At 46.3% G+C, this 15408-nt stretch overlaps 1 protein-coding gene across 24 annotated transcripts in view; it reads left to right on the plus strand.

The window, feature by feature from the left end:
* Positions 1-15408, plus strand: part of LRRFIP1 (LRR binding FLII interacting protein 1) — a 109395-nt gene that overhangs the window by 53064 nt on the left and 40923 nt on the right. For 13 of the 24 annotated variants that reach the window (XM_032114456.1, XM_032114458.1, XM_032114437.1 and 10 more), the window contains exons 3-8: positions 5615-5632; positions 8888-8935; positions 10209-10253; positions 10774-10824; positions 14165-14197; positions 15261-15308. The exons of 6 other annotated variants lie outside the window; for them this stretch is intronic. In XM_032114456.1, the coding sequence (XP_031970347.1) occupies positions 5615-5632; positions 8888-8935; positions 10209-10253; positions 10774-10824; positions 14165-14197; positions 15261-15308 (243 nt within the window). The remainder of the gene's footprint in view (positions 1-5614; positions 5633-8887; positions 8936-10208; positions 10254-10773; positions 10825-14164; positions 14198-15260; positions 15309-15408) is intronic. 5 more of the 24 variants (XM_032114439.1, XM_032114442.1, XM_032114445.1 and 2 more) reach the window with 2 other exon arrangements.

The following is a 15408-nucleotide window of genomic DNA, read 5'->3' on the forward strand; positions in this document are numbered from 1 at the left end:
AGAAGCTCTTGGGCAGGTTGCCCACACTCAGCTTTTGGTGAGGCAGGTCTGGATGTGTCTCAGCTCCCTTGCTGCAAACACAGAGCTTGAGGACGGTGGGAGCCTTTTCCTGCTGCAGTTGCTGCTTTCTGGAGGATGTTTCTTTCTTGCAAGCTGTCCCACAGTGGGAAGCGTTGTCACTGCGGGGCGGTGTGCGTGGGAGCAGCCACGGGAGGGCTGTGCTAAACAGGCACCACGTGTTCTGTTTGGGCAGCGGAGTAAATAGGGGTGTCCTGGCAGCTGACACCATCTAATTTACAGGTGACTTAATGGAGCTGATGACCCCTTTGCAGATTAAAAGCTGATGCTGCAAAGGGTGTCTTGGTAAACTGAAATTCAGGTGTGAAAACTAAAGCTCCTGCAATTAAGAGCTTGTCACCTGAAAACCTGTGAAAACTTCTTTGTATAGATAGAAATTGAATAGGGCAGGATGTCCCTCTGAGATACCACATTCATTGCAAGCTCAGATACCCATCACAATCTGCCTTGTAACTCACTGCCATAAATGACACATTTATTTAATATTTTGCAAGCTTGGACATTCTGTAACTTTTCGAAATAGTTTCATCTTAGCCCCCAGATGCCAGGTAGAGATATTAAGGATAGCTGCAGGAAGTTTTTCATTGCCACAAACGTCTTGCAGGTATAACAAAACATAAACACAGAAAATCCCAAGCAGTGGTCAACACAAGATATTTGGCACCTACCCCTTCCTTGGAGGGGAACCTGCTGTGACACTGGGGTCTGTACACCTGGTTCTCTGCCATCTTCATTTCCCTTTGCAAACTTTTCAGAGACATAAAGAGCACTTTTCCACTACTGCCATGTTAAATAACCAGAAGTTAAAGCACTTGCTTTACTACTTCAGAAGGCTTTTTAGAGCCCTAGCTCCCTTCTGGGAGTTAAAAAGCAATAAATGAATTTATTGCGTGTGCGTGTACAGTTTTTCATGCTTAAAGCCGTGTGCATGCCCTGGCAGGCTTCTTGCGGAGCATGGATTACTTGAAAATATATTTACACTGCTGGTCTGAGTTAAAAGTTTCCAGGTGCTACCATTAAAGACTGTAACTATGGCAGTGAAAGAGGGTATTTTAATGATTTGGGTTTGGAAACTGGCTCCTCTCTTGCCCGCCAGCTCATATTTATGACATTTCTCAATCCCGCACTTCATTTCCCTCATTTTAAAGTAATTGGGTGATTTTTGCACGAAGAGCCTACACATGTGATTGAGAAAATGTACAGCAGGAGTAGATTGGCTTTCAGCAGAGAACACTCAATTGCAAGGTGAGATGTGGGAAAGTTCCCGTGGAGGACTGCACTGTGGTGGGGCAGGATTGCAGGTGTGCTCCAGAGGCGGTATCGTCTCATCACCTGGCACCACCTCATGCCAGGCAGCACAAAGAAGGGTAACTGTGCCAGTGGTTTGGCTTTTTTGGTTTGGTTTCTTTGTTGTTTTTTTTTTCTCCAGGGAGAGGAAGCTAAGGAGGAGAAGATGAGCACAATTTTCATAGCAAAGCATAAGATGGGTACATGAAAAGTGTTTTCTGAAGCTGAAGAAAAAAGTGAGCACAAGAATCGTGACCTGATCACAGAATCCCAGAATGGGTTGGGTTGAAAGGGCCTTAAAACTTATCTCATTCCACCCCTTGCCATGGGTAGGGACACCTTCCCCTATCCCAGGTTGCTCCAAGCCCCTTCCAACCCGGCCTTGGACACTTCCAGGGATGGGGCAGCCACAGCTTTTCTGGGCAACCTGTGCCAGGGCCTCACCACCCTCACAGAGAAAAATTCCTTCCCAATATCCAATGGAAACCTACTCTCTGCCAGTGGGAAGTCATTCCCCCTCATCCTGTCACTCCAGTCCCTTGTAAATAGTCTTGCCCCATCTTTCCTGTTGAATGGGGCTCCTGTTGGAACATTTCCAATTCTCCCAGCCTTTCCCCACAGCAGAGCTGCTCCATCCCTCTGATCATCCTGGTGCCTCCTCTGGACTCTCTCCAGCAGCTCCAGGCCCTTCCTGTGCTGGGCCCCAGGGCTGGAGGCAGCTCTGCAGGTGGGGTCTCACCTGAGCACAGGGGCAGAGGGACAGAATTCCCCCTCCCCTGCTGCCCACACTGTGGGATCAGCCCAGGACATGGGGAATTCCTCTGAAGATAAGGGTATTGATCACTCTTGAATCACAGAGATGTGAATCAATTGATGTATTTATTAGAGAAGGTGTTCTTGGTGATAAGGCTTTAGGAAAGGCACAGATCTAACAAGTGTAACAGCTTGAATGCTTCTGACTTCTCATTCAGTGCTGCTTTGTTGTTGTTACCCACCAAAGATGTCAATAATTAATCTGGAGGCCTGGTTAAGTTTCCTGGTTTGCTTCCACACATCAGTGAGTGCAGGACAGCTCTCACTGGCAGTGCCTGTTCTGAGCTGAAGGGACAATTACAACAGGTGGTACCTCCTCCCTTCCCTGTTTTCCCACCACTGGTGGGAGTCAGAGCAGTGATGGGTCCTGGTTTACCATACCATGCTGCCAAGCTTTTGAAACATTTGGTTGCCAGCTGCAGAGTCTGAGGCCAGTCCCTCTGGCTTGTACTGTCAAGATGTGCTTGGTCCTGGGACAAATTCCTGTGTGCACTCAAGTATTTATTGTTAATTCACTCAGAAGGGCAAGCCAGGAGTGGTCAGCCCAGTTTTTCTGAGGAACATTTGCAAATTCTCATGGGGCTACAAGGTAAAATGGGAAGAAAAATTTTTTTCCTGTGCATTTTTTTTTTTATCAGAAGCTTGACCTAAAATGTACTAAAGCCTTTTTTTCCCCAGCAATATTTAACAGTAACATTTTGAGACATGCAAAAGCTGCAGCACTGGGGCTGATTGTGGAGAATGCTTTCTGTAGGAGTGCCTTCTGTGTGTTCTGCTGGCAGGGCTTTAAATGTCTCTTCAAGGGCTGACACTTGGAGACCACAGTGTAAGCTGATATTAGTGCCTGAAGTGAAAAGAGACTGATCTCCTCCCACTCCTTAATCGGTGGGATAAGGTTCTTCCCTGCCAGTTCACACAGTAGATGAGCCTGTACTTCTAGTTCAAAGCAAGTGCACTGTGCTGTCTCCTGGCTTCGTTTGCAGCTCTTGCTTTAAGGGCACAGCGCAGAACTTGCCTTGGCTGTTTTGTAAATTCCTTCCTTACCTCACTTGCACATACTTTTCCCCCTTTGGATTCATATTTCTGTGGAATAAAATGCGCTACCAGTGCTTTCTAGTAAAAAAAATAAAAAAAGGGAAAAGCAGATTCTTGTGGCTTGAATGGGGAGGGGTGAGACTGACTATGAAACTTGGTGCTTACATAAGCAGGCAAGAAATGAAGGAGGTTTGTGGTGGTTCATCTGTGTCTTACACACTCAGTGTGAAGATTCCCAGGCAAATTTGGAGGGGGATGATGTGGAAGGTGTTTTTAGCAGACTGTTCTTCTGCCACCATCTAAGCATGCAACGCTGGCTTGTTCTGTCCCGTTTTAAAGCGACTTCTATGAAAAACTATTTTTGTGGGCAGCCTCTTGTGATGAGGAAACCAGGAAAGCTGGCTGCTGTTAATGCTGTGGACGAGACACGTTTGGGTTTCTTGGTCATACCCTAATACAAGAAAGTACTCTTTAAAGCATTTGACTGCTTAGATGTGTAATTGACTCTTTTTGGAGGGGGACACATCTGCAACAGAGGTGATTGTTTAAAAGTGTGTGTTTTCTCCTGTACCACACTTTCTAAAGAGGACAGTGCCGTAACAGAATCCTAAAATGGCTTGGGTTTGAAAGGACCTTAAAAGTCACTTAATTCCAACCTCCCTGCCGTGGACAGGGACACCTTCCCCTAGTGCACTGCTGAGGGATCAGTCACTTTGGAGCTGAGCTATTGTAATTCCTGCTGGCTAATGGGTTCCTCCAAAATTCCAGGTTTTACAAAAAGCTGGAGTAGTTAGATGATGTGCTTGGCTTTATCCCTGAGGCCTCTCCACCTCCCTCCACGGTGCCTGGCCTGAACAAGGGCCCCGTTGTTAGCTCGTCCATTGGCAATCTGGGTCCCAGGCACAAGGCTCCTTGCATGCCTGGCTTTGGACTCAGCAGGGAATACCTGCTGTGCCAAGCCTGAAGCACTGGGCTTTGAAAAATAAGGCTAGGGGGAGTTGCCTCGAGGCATGAGTGAAAAAACCAGGATGGAAAAGTTAAAGCTTTAAGGTTAATCAGCTGTGTGGTAATTGCCACGTCTGAACCTGTGGTGTTTGGCTCCTGTGCATGGATGAAAGGCACTCTGAGCGTGCCATGGAGAAGGCAGAGATTGGAATTGTGTGCAGCCTTGCGGGAGGGAGGGCCCAGTTCATTTTCCTCTTCATGGCTTTCTTAGGGAAGGGGGAGGGGGGTGGTTACTTGTGTGGGAATGCTGGTTTTTAAATGGGTCCTCATTTTCCCTCCTGCACTTGTCAGAATGGGAATTAATGCTGCCGAGGCATTAATCTGGGTTGTGCAGTTGTCCTTCGTGAAGGGGAACCTGATCAGGAGGGCAGGGATTGAGAGACATAAGCTCTGCTTCCCAGCACTGGGATCCCTGAGAGCAGTGAATGGTAGGGATCCTCCAAATACCCCAAAATCTGGGAGGCTTGACTACCCTGCCACCAGCTGGAGGATTGTGCAGCCAGCCAGGTGTTTTTGAACAAGAAGGGTTCTTTGGGTTTGTTTTTTTTTGAACCCAGAAAGGTTTCTGGTTTTAGGAAAGATGTGAGAAAAAACATGTTTTCTGTTTTCACAAAGCTCATCAGTCAAGGGCTCCAAGAGCACAAAATTCAGATGCAGTAGAGTGGCTGTAAAGGTTTTGTGTGTTATCAGTGTGCTCCAAGACTGCGGAACAGCAGTGTCAACAGTGCATTTATTAAGGCCTGAGAACAGTGTGAGGCTCCACAGAAACATTAAAAATTGAAAGAGGCACCTGCAGGGATCCTTTAAGGCCAGCAATACGTGCGCAAGGAATTTTCCATGAGTTTTCACACGCTGGCACTGTGCTGTGCACAGGTGAAAGGTGTGTGGGCTCGGTGCTTTTGTAACTGTGCTTCATCCCTCAGGGACAAATTCTGTCCTTCAAAGAGGAACAGTTGGTCTGTACTTAATGCTGTTTGCTTTTATTGTGGTGGTAGATGCACATCTCGTCCTGGGCGAGTATTTGGGCATCCATTCCTGTCATGGAGAGAGGCTGGAAAAAAGAGAGGTCCTGGCTCACAGCAGGGCTGGGCTCTGGCCTGGTGCAAAGCCTAGGGATAAAATGTCCCATGTGCATCCCAGAGCCTGGTGGGAATGGGAACAGGAATGCTGTGTTCTAGCTGGTCTCATGGAGGAGGCCTGCGAAGCAAACACTGCTTTTGTCCTACCCAAATCCACAGGGCTTCACCGTGCTCCTCTCTGTATTCATGTTTTGCTGTATTTTCTCTATAAATGCTGTTTTTTCCCTCCAGAACGAGCTGTGGAGCGTTGCATTGCTCTGTATCCATCATTCACGCTAGCTTTGTTCCTTGTTTCTTTCCTCTCCCTTTCCCCCCAGATCTATCAGGTCCAGAAGGTAGGGCTTGCTCGCTTTCATTCTTGTTTGCATGCCTTCTCATGTTGTGAGTCTTGCTACGATTTCAGAACCACAGAGCCATTTAGGTTGCAAAAGACCTCCAAGATCCTCGAGTCCAACCTGGGAAATCCTCTAAAGAGGAGGGGATGCCCAGCAGGCTGTAATTTCCCTGTAATTCTGCCCTCCCCTCCCACAGTCTCGTGGGCTGGACAATAAAGGGGAGTGGGGGAAGATGACCCATGTAAAATGTCTGGTCAGGCACTTAGTATGATTTTTCCTACAGCCTGTTTGGCAAAGAATAGGCAGTAACAGAAAAGTGACTTGGCAAAGCAGGGTTAGAGGCTCCCTGTGTCACCAGGGGCCTGTGTGTCCCCTCTGTTCGTGTGCTGAAGGCCAAGAGAGTCACTCTTACGAGTGATTCTTCTTCAGTACCAGTGATACTGAAGTATTTCAGGCTGGGCAAGCATGTAACAGGTGCCAGCAGGAAGAGCGACTTTCAGATGACTTTATTTGCACAAAGTCACTGAAGGAAATCAGGGATGCTGTGTTTGAACTCATAATTCTTTGGTAAACAAAGTGTATGGCCTTCCTTCCAATGACACCCAAGCATTAAAAGTGCTTTTACATTGTTTAGTCCTCTCTCACCTCAGTTTAAAGTCATGATCTCTTCCCTCCTCCCAATTTCCTTTCCATGATGATGGCAAGGAGGATGATCACAGTAGCTCTAACTGAGGTCCCTTGCTATGTAGCAACAGAGATTTTGGGGTTTGTGTCGTGATGTTTGGCTGTTCTGCACTTTCAGCATGTGAACTGTGTGGCACCTAGAAACAGAAATAGTTCCCAAGAAGATTTACAGGGAGGGAGAAAGCACATTTTTCTTCAAGGCTGCCATATTCTGCCTTATTGAATATTTCTCTTTTTTCCTGGGATATTTTTATGGCTTGCTGAGTGATGAATGTCTCCCTAAACCACAGTGTGCTTGGTTTTTGTTCTGGCACTCCAGCTGCCTTAACTGCATGCTTCAAAGCCTGACCCAGCCCTGCATGTGCTTCTTGGAAGTGCTGTTCCCCTCTTCGAGTGTGTATGTATATGAAGAGGGCTGCTCAAATCATGTGCTCTGGTGTTTAATCCTGACCCCAGCAATTTGCCAACAAATCTCTCTCGCTCCTGGTTTTATTTCTGGAGTTGACTACAGGCTGAGTGACTCAATGTCTGCCCATGGATCAACAGGCTCGTTATTAATCCCCTTTATGGGAACTAATGTAACCTTCTGGTGCAAAAGTAGCCTCGTGGGAGCCCAGGAGGTTGTTTACTGCTGGTGTCCTGACATGGATGAGGAGATAAGTGGGTTATCCTCTCAACATCCCGTAGCAAGTTTGCGAGTCTGGCAGTTTCACTCTCAGTGAGCAAATTACATCTGGAATTCTCTCTCAATGGTATTAACATCATTAATTATTTAATTGTAATGTCACTTTTCAAGGTAGACGGGAACCTGAGTCCAGCAAGGGCCTCTAACTGAAACCTAAATGAATGGATAAGCACCATTTCCTCCTTTAACCCACTGGAATCAGCCCCTGGGGGCAGAACAGAAGAGTCAGTGTAGAGAGAGAACTGAGAAAAGTGGCTGTGAGGGGTCAAAATACTTGAGAGCTCAAAAGCTGCCAGTTAAGTCCAGTATGACATATGGTCTTTAAAATATTATAAATTAAAAATAGTCTCTGGGCAGTCTCGTTCGTTAAGATTTTTCTTTAGGGGATGTTAAACACGTAGCTGTGTAATTTGAAATGGAGAAGGAGAGCCTGTAAGTGGAACTTAAACTGTGGCAGAGCAAGTCTTGTAAGGGCTGTTTCCTTATCTGCCTTTTGCAAGGCTGAATTCAGAAGCCAGTGACAGGCAGTGAGAAGAGAGGGCAGGAAAAGGAAGCAGCAAACCTTAAAAAAATTACAAGTGTGTTTATGGAGCCTTCCTATGTGTGGAAAAGGATTCTCCATTTTAATAGTGGTTTGGTTTTTTAAATTGATGTCTAGTGTTAGAAAATATTCTCTGTTGCTTAATGGCTAAAAAGCCTCTAATAAGGCTTTACCTGACCTGCTTTACTACAAAGCATGTAATCTGTAGGTTCTCATCGTGTACACAGCTCTGGGAGTTCATGGAATTTTCAGGGGCCGTTCTCAGGCTGAGACGTGCATAAAGTTAATTTTATAATGGGCTGTTGCATGGGTTGTGATTCTGAAGTGGGGATAAAGTAATACAGCGCTGAAGAACATGCAGCTCTTTGTTTTGGTTTATCAGTAAATAGTGAATGAGGTCTTGAAGGGTGAAAATAAAATTAGATTAATACCATTGAGTGAGTGCTAAAACCAGAGTGCAATACAGACCAGGTTTCTGATTTTTTTTTAATCATTTCCATTTGGCTGTTGATACTCCTGCCTCCTCAAGCCTGTAAGAAAGGTCTATAAAATTATTCTTCCTTAAGCAGGATTTCCATTTGGCTATTGCTGCGCTTTAGGCCAGTGATTTCAATTCGCCGAGGAACGTTGTGGGCACCATTAAAAACACAAAATTCCGGAGACCAAGATTTGACAGGCTTGTTTGGGGAGGAAGAAAAGTCCCATTAAACCTGTGGATCTTTGAACAACTTGCTGCCTGATGGAAATTTAAGTTAATTGGGAAGTTCCCAGTGTTGTCCTCGCCTGCACTGTGGATCTTGTCCTCTTGTACCCTTGCTGGTGCTGCCACCACTGTCAGGTGGGTCAAATGTAGGCAAAAAGCCTGGTGTTCTGAAAGGAGCTCTGTGGAGCTCTGATCCAGCGAATCGGGGTGCCCAGAGATTACTTGAATCCAACCTGTCTGCCCAGTTTGACAAACCTTTATGGGAAACATGATTTGACAGCAATTTTCATCCTAGAAGTGCCCTGCGCTCGCCTCCCTTGTAATGAGTCTTGACTTAACTGGGTCAAGAATTCAAGACTCATTACTCCCTTTGCTCCTGTCCCCCAGCACAGAGGGTTTTGCACTGCTGAGGGAGAAGAAGCTGCCGAGCATCCTGGTCATCCCCAAACTCCCCTTTCCCGTTTCCAGGCAGCTTTTCCCAGGCTCGTGCTGTGGAGGGCTCTGGTGCACTCGGCACAGCTCTCCCTGGCACGTTCGTGTGGAGCTGTGTGGCTTGGCCAAGGCTTGGCAGTGCATGTCTAAATGTTCTGTGTTTGCTTTTCTCATCTAAATTCTGGTTTTTTTTCCCTTTTCTGTCTGTAGAAATATTATGGTCTGGATACTAAGTGGGGAGACATCGAGCAATGGATGGTAGGACTTGATCAACGTAGCTCAACAACTTTTGCGTGTTGAAGTTCTGTGTAGTTTCCTAGAGTTTGAGGTCCCTCAAAGGAGGTATTTTCATGCATTGGGAGTGTGAATTCTGCTCCAAGCAATCGCACAGTCTTGCTTTTCCAACTGAAATGTGACTTTTGATCAGCTTAAAACTGGCAAGGACTGGGTTAGAGCCATGTCTTTTTACAGGCCCGTGTCCATGCTATCGCTGGAAGATTAGGTTAGGGTAAAGACCTGGTAAAGCCCCTTGGGATACAGGGAATGTTTGTGCTCATTTTACTTTTTGTGGGTTTCATCACCATTTGAGTCTCCTTAAATCTGCCTTCAGGTAAATTGTGGGCAAGTTTCACTCACGCTGCTTCAGTTTCCTTTGCACTTACTGGCCCGGGGGAATCCCTGAGAGGAATTATTACTGCTACGAGGGCAATCCTTGCTTTGTTTCAATAATACAATGTCCTGGATTTTAGAATTTGCTAAAGTCGTTGGATAGCAGCTACAAACTTGGCCACTAGCAACATCTGACTGTTTTAACACCCATCTTATGAGATTAAGAAGTTGCTAATGGGCTGGAAGTTACTGACTTCAAATATCTTGCAGCCCTGAGTTTATAAAATCACTTACCAGCAATGCCAGATGAAAGCTGTGGCCTTGCCCTGCAAAGCTGAGTAGTGCACACTGGAAAAGGCAGAACTGAACAGCCGGCTTCCAGTGTGGAAGGGAACTTCCCAAACTCCCCAAATTCCTTGGCCTTCGATAATGAATCAGTGTAAGTACTGGTTTGCATGGACCACCCACCCACCGAGGGGCCCCAGGCTCACACTGAGTCTCCTCAGATCCTTGCTGGATGAGCAGAACTCTACCTTACTGGCAATTCCCTTGCTTGGAAATCAGCTCACCTGTGAGAATCTGTTGACTACAACATTGAAACCTTTTTTTTTTTTTGCTGTTTTCTACTGCCGTTTCTAAATTAAGTGGCAAATCAATTTGTTAAAATCAGCTTGTTGAAGTGTAAAACATCCGATGGCATTTCCAGTGTTGCAGAGGCTGTGCAGCAGAGGGGAAGAAATTTGGGGTCACAGAGGAGGGAGGAAGGGTTTTTCTGCTTTGACAGGGTGTCACTTCCCATTGTTTGGTTTAACTGTACTGATTCCTGAGCGTGGCTGGAGTTCACTGTGTGTTTCTGGAACATTCTGTTGCTGTGTCTGTCCTCTCAACGCCTCCCTCTGTTTTCTCTCTGCTGCCTTGGTAGGAAGACAGTGAGCGTTATTCCCGTAGAGCCCGAAGAAATGCCTCGGTCAGTACCTACTTTTGCTTTTTCTATTTAGCCAGACATTTCAGGTTAAGAAAACAGACATGTGTGAGGCACTTCCTTCTCAAAAGAAAAGAACCAAAGCAAACTCCCGCCACCCCCGCAAGTGAAAACCCCAAAGCCACTTCCTGACTTCTCTGCCCTCTCCCCAGTCCAGGGAGCTTTTGCAAATGTGCAAGAGTAAAGGGGGTGGAAAGTGGGGAAATAACCTGTTGGGAGTGTTTAATGTTCATTTATTGAGCCAGAGGCCAAGAGCATAGAGCAGGAAACACCTGAGCACAAGCTCCTCCTTCACCCTATAGTAAAATGCTTGACAGCGTTTCTTGGGCAGGGTATGATTTCATTTGCTTTCTGCTTATAGTTTCAATGCAATTCTTTTTTAAAGACATTGAGTTTGTGCATCTTTCCCTTCCTCCTGTCCCATCAAAGCCATCAGCATTTGCCTCAGTGCCTGTTACTCGTGCTCTTTTCACTGTTTTTTTGTCTCTACGCTTTCTCTCGCTAGGCTTCGGATGAAGATGAGCGCATGTCAGTGGGTAGCCGTGGAAGCCTGAGGGTTGGTAAACTGTGCAATCTCTGTGTGCATGTCTGTGTACGGGTGTCACTGTCCCCCTGTGCCCCCACACTCGGAGGGCGTCGTCCTGCCAAGGTCTTCACCTGTTCCGTGTTGGGTTTTTCGACGTCCGTGTGGATCACCGATTCCCTCCAGTGTGTGCCCTGTGCAGGACCCTTTGTGGTCACTGCTCTTCACTCTTGCAGGAAGGACTTAGCCAGGACATTGGTATCTGCAGGCACCTTGTAAGCTCCCCTGTTTTCACTCCTGATACTGGAAATTTGGGAAGGGGAAGTGCTGGTGGGGTCAGTGTTTATTGCCTCAGGAAACCAGAAGCGATTGGTCAGTGGAAATAATTCTTAGGCGCTTTGGAATTGCAGGTGAATGCTCATAAAATAACAGAGTAGCCTGAGCTGGAAGGGACCCACAAGGATCATCCAGTCCAGCTCCTGTCCCTGCACAGACACCACAACAATCCCACCCTGTGCATCCCTAAGAGCGTTGTCCAAATGCTCCTGGAGCTCTGGCTCCTTGGGGTTGTGCCCATTCCCTGGGGAGCCTGTTCAGTTCCCCAGCACCCTCTGGGGGAAGAACCTTTCCCTGATATCTAACCCCAAATCCCCCTAACACAGCTCCAGCCGTTCCCTTAGATCCTGTCACTGGTTACTTGCTTTAAAAATGCTTTAGAAATACTTGAAATTCATCTGCAGACCTGAGTTTTGTGGAGGGTGGGATTAGTAAAGCACTGAGTACTCATCTGTAGAAAAATTCAAACAGTTTTTTTCTCAAAATATCCAGACAGTATTTTCCCAGATAACACACACTTACATAAACGTTAAATCTGTTGTAACATAGAGTCTAGAAGACTCATTAAAAGAAAAAAAAATTTAAAATTGCTGCTGCAGAGCCTGCTCAGAGATCCCACTGTAGAATTGCACAAAATGTGCTTAAAAATATGAAGTGCTGCCTTGCTCCCTTTCTAGTGGAATCCTTATTGCTACTTATGAAATGCTGTTCAAACCTTTTTTCCTCAAGATGACAAACTTGAGTGCTTTTCAGAGCTAGGAGATACCTCAAAGCTCCAAAGATTCAGTGAAGAAAAGCCTCTCTGCACAGCTGAACGTGAAAACCAGTGTTTATTTTACCTAGGGTTAAATGTTGACATGTTTATGAAAGTGATTTTTGGAGGGAAAAAAGTCTCTAGTTCAATTGAAATATCAATTTTATCTGTTTAGAAGGTGGTGACAACACAAATGGGTTGTTTATGCCTGGCTGTAATGATGCAAACACACTGGCTCTGTGCTTATAGCACATCTTCATCTGAAACACCTTCTCTTCATGGAAATCCACCACTGATTCTTTCTGAGATGCTTTTACAACACAGTCCTGTTGTTTATATACATTTAAAGAGCAGAAGCCTTACATTCTGCCTCCACACCATTCCTTGGAGAAGCTTTTCTCACCCTTTTTGCCTGAGCACTCTCAGGGCTGCCCACGTGCCTTCAGGCTGAGATAACCAGCGCTGGCCTGGGGAACAGCAGCCTCCAGCTGCTCCATGGGATGGCCCCAAATTCCTCGTACTTCTGCAAGGAATGTCCTTCTCTGACAGAAGGATCTGGCTGAAACGTTCCACGCTGGTGTTTCTCAGTGATGTTGCACAGGCCCTGTCCCCATAAAGCAGCGTTTGGTGCGTGCACTGACATTTTGGCAGGCACGGCAGAAGTTTTGACGGAGTTTCCTTCCCTCATTCTTGTGTCACTGGGATTGTAGGAGCACGTAAATATTTGCCAGTCTGAACTGAAATTCACAGTTGTTTTTTATTCACAGTTAATTGATAGAATCACTGGATGGTTTGGGTTGGAAGGGACCTTAAAACTCATCTTGTTCCACCCCCCTGCCACGGGCAGGGATACCTTCCACTATCCCAGGCTGCTCCAAGCCCTGTCCAGCCTGGCCTTGGACACTTCCAGGGAGCAGCCACAGCTTCCCAGGGCAACCTGTGCCAGGGCCTCACCACCCCCACAGGGAAGAATTTCTTCATTATACCCAATTTAAACCTATTCTTTGTCAGTTTGAAGCCGTTCCTCCCTTTCCTGTCACTCCAGGCCCTTGTAAGCAGTCTCTCCGATCACTTTCGCAGTGTGGATTTACAGGAGATGCCTTTAGTAATTTGACCACATCTCTGGCTCATCTGTGAAGGTTTGGCTCTTGCTGCATTTGTCTTCAAAATAACAAAGCTAAAAACCCCATAAACTTTGACCAACCTTAAAAAATTACCTGAGTTCTAGTGTCCAGTTTGGCTTTGGAGCTACTTTAGCCTGACGACGGCACCAAAACCAGTTGCCTTGGGTCCACGAAGGATTTCCAAAATGACTTGGAGAATTCTGAATGATGCTGTTTTTTCAGATATTTGAAGGCTCTCCTTCCATCGTTGCAGGATGCCATTTTTTGGAAAATTCATCTTCCATCTCTGGCACTCGGGCTCCTTGCACTGTGAGGAGCTGATGGTGCCAGGGGTTCCTTTTTGAAGCTCTGCTTCTGCTCTGTACAGGAAGTTTTCACGGAAATGAGCCAATACCGGATGTTCACTTCTCCCTAGGACTTCACCACCCCACTAATCTGTGTGGGTTTCACTCTGGACTTTTCTCCTGGAATATTTTTGAAGTGGATGCCTGCACTGCAGGCACCAGAGATGTGCCGAGGTAGTTTTTGGGGAGCTTCTGGATCCTTCTGTCAGAGCAGGCAGCACTCCACACTGCAGAACCTTCAGAGATGTTCATTAGATCAGGCCAGCAAATTGATTGAAGCTCCCCAGCTGTGACTGTGCTGTAAACAGGGACCAGGAGTCCTTGGAGTGCTGGCTTTTTCAGCAGCTTTTCTGATGATCCTGAATCCATCAACAGCTCCTGCTGCTCCTGTTTCAGGAGTTCTGCAAGCTCAATTCTTTCTCATGCAGATCTTCCTAGGGAAGCTCAGTAACATCAGCCTGTGTTTGTTGAGGCTCTCGAGCCTCTCTTCAGTCCCTTTTCTATTTCATTTGTCCTGGTTCTCCCACATCCCAGCTCGCTGTCTCTAATCCAACACCATCAGCATGAAATATTGTTGTGTTATCAGTCACTCGTGATTAATTTGTGCATCCTTGTTTTGTATTCCCCCAACTTCCAAACTTGTGCCTTTGTGCAAGAAGTCCTGCATTATCAAAGTTCTTTAGTTGAGATTTACATCTCCCTGCTTATTTTTGTGTTTGTTTGCTGTTTGGTTTGTTTTGAGGAGTTCCTTTGACTGACATAAGTTGTGTTTTCCTTTGTATTCTGATTTTTCCTCTCCTCTCATGCCTTTACAGTCCCATTTGGATTATGCCAGCACCTACCCAGTGGTGAGAATAGTCTGCAAGTTGCAGTGTGTGTGTGTGTGTTCAAAAACTAATCATGAGGAAGAAGCTAACACAGGTTGTAATAACTGCTCTGAGATAAAGGTGATCTGGAAGGATCCTGAGGCAGTTTGTGGTCTGTGATGTCAGGGTGTCATTTCCCTCTCCTCCTGCTCTAACACAGTTCAGATGAGAAGTGACAAATGATTAGAGAGATCTGAGCTAGGTTTAGCTCAGTAGTTACCACAGGACAGAGCAGAATGGCTTGGATTTCCCCTAAAATACTGTCTCTGTTAAAGCCTGTCCATCTTTGGACCAGATGTGTCTGGTTTTATTTCAGCACAGATCTGGAAAGGAATAAAACTCTCATAAACTCACTGTAAATAGATGTAGCAAAGGTGACAGGACAAACACACTGCCTACCACAGCTGCAGCTTGTGTTACCTTCAGTTTAGAGGACAAAATCAGATTAATAATAATGCTACGACAGCGAGTATTTGCTCTCGTGAACACTGAGATAAAGCTGACTCCTGACAGAACAGAAAGGGGCAATGAGGATTAAAGCTCAGTTTAAAATATTTCTGCTGCCTTGTCTTGAACTAGAGGTGTCCTGGTGTCTGCAGGAAGCAAACTGGGCAGTGCAGTTCTGTAGATCCTCCCGCTTTTCCCCTCTCCCCTCTCGTTCCCGGCGCTGTTTCCAATTAGGAGCGCAGCGCATCTATTTGTGCGTGACCTACATCCCGGGACAGTTCAAACCCCTCTGCATTCTGCATGGCTGTATCCATACAGTCAGCCTGGACAGCTGGTAGCTCTGCTAATTGACTGATCCCAGCGAGCGTGACTGACTGGAACCGCGGCTGCTAAATTTAACAGCGCTGCCATCATTTTAACAATATTCCCTAATAACTGGGCATTTGACTCTGAGCGTGGATTCGCTGCCGGGCGCTCACTGAGCCGTGCTGTGCAGAGCTGGGCTCGTGTTCCTGCATGGGGATGTGCATGCCTGGCTCTGGATGGGTGTGCACAGACTCATAGATCTTCTCACCCTGCATTCTTAATCCCACTGCAGGCTGGATTAGAGAGTGAGAGGACCAAAAAGAAGAACTACTCCAAAGCAGTATGTATTTTTATCTGTCTCAGAGAGGGTTTTGCCTACAAACCTGCTGTGGTAGGACAAGGAGTGTGTGCAAGTGTGAGAGCTGCCAGCCCAATGTCAA

This window comes from Corvus moneduloides, chromosome 7 (assembly GCF_009650955.1).
Source record: "Corvus moneduloides isolate bCorMon1 chromosome 7, bCorMon1.pri, whole genome shotgun sequence".
In the NCBI taxonomy this organism is placed as follows: Eukaryota; Metazoa; Chordata; class Aves; order Passeriformes; family Corvidae; genus Corvus; species Corvus moneduloides.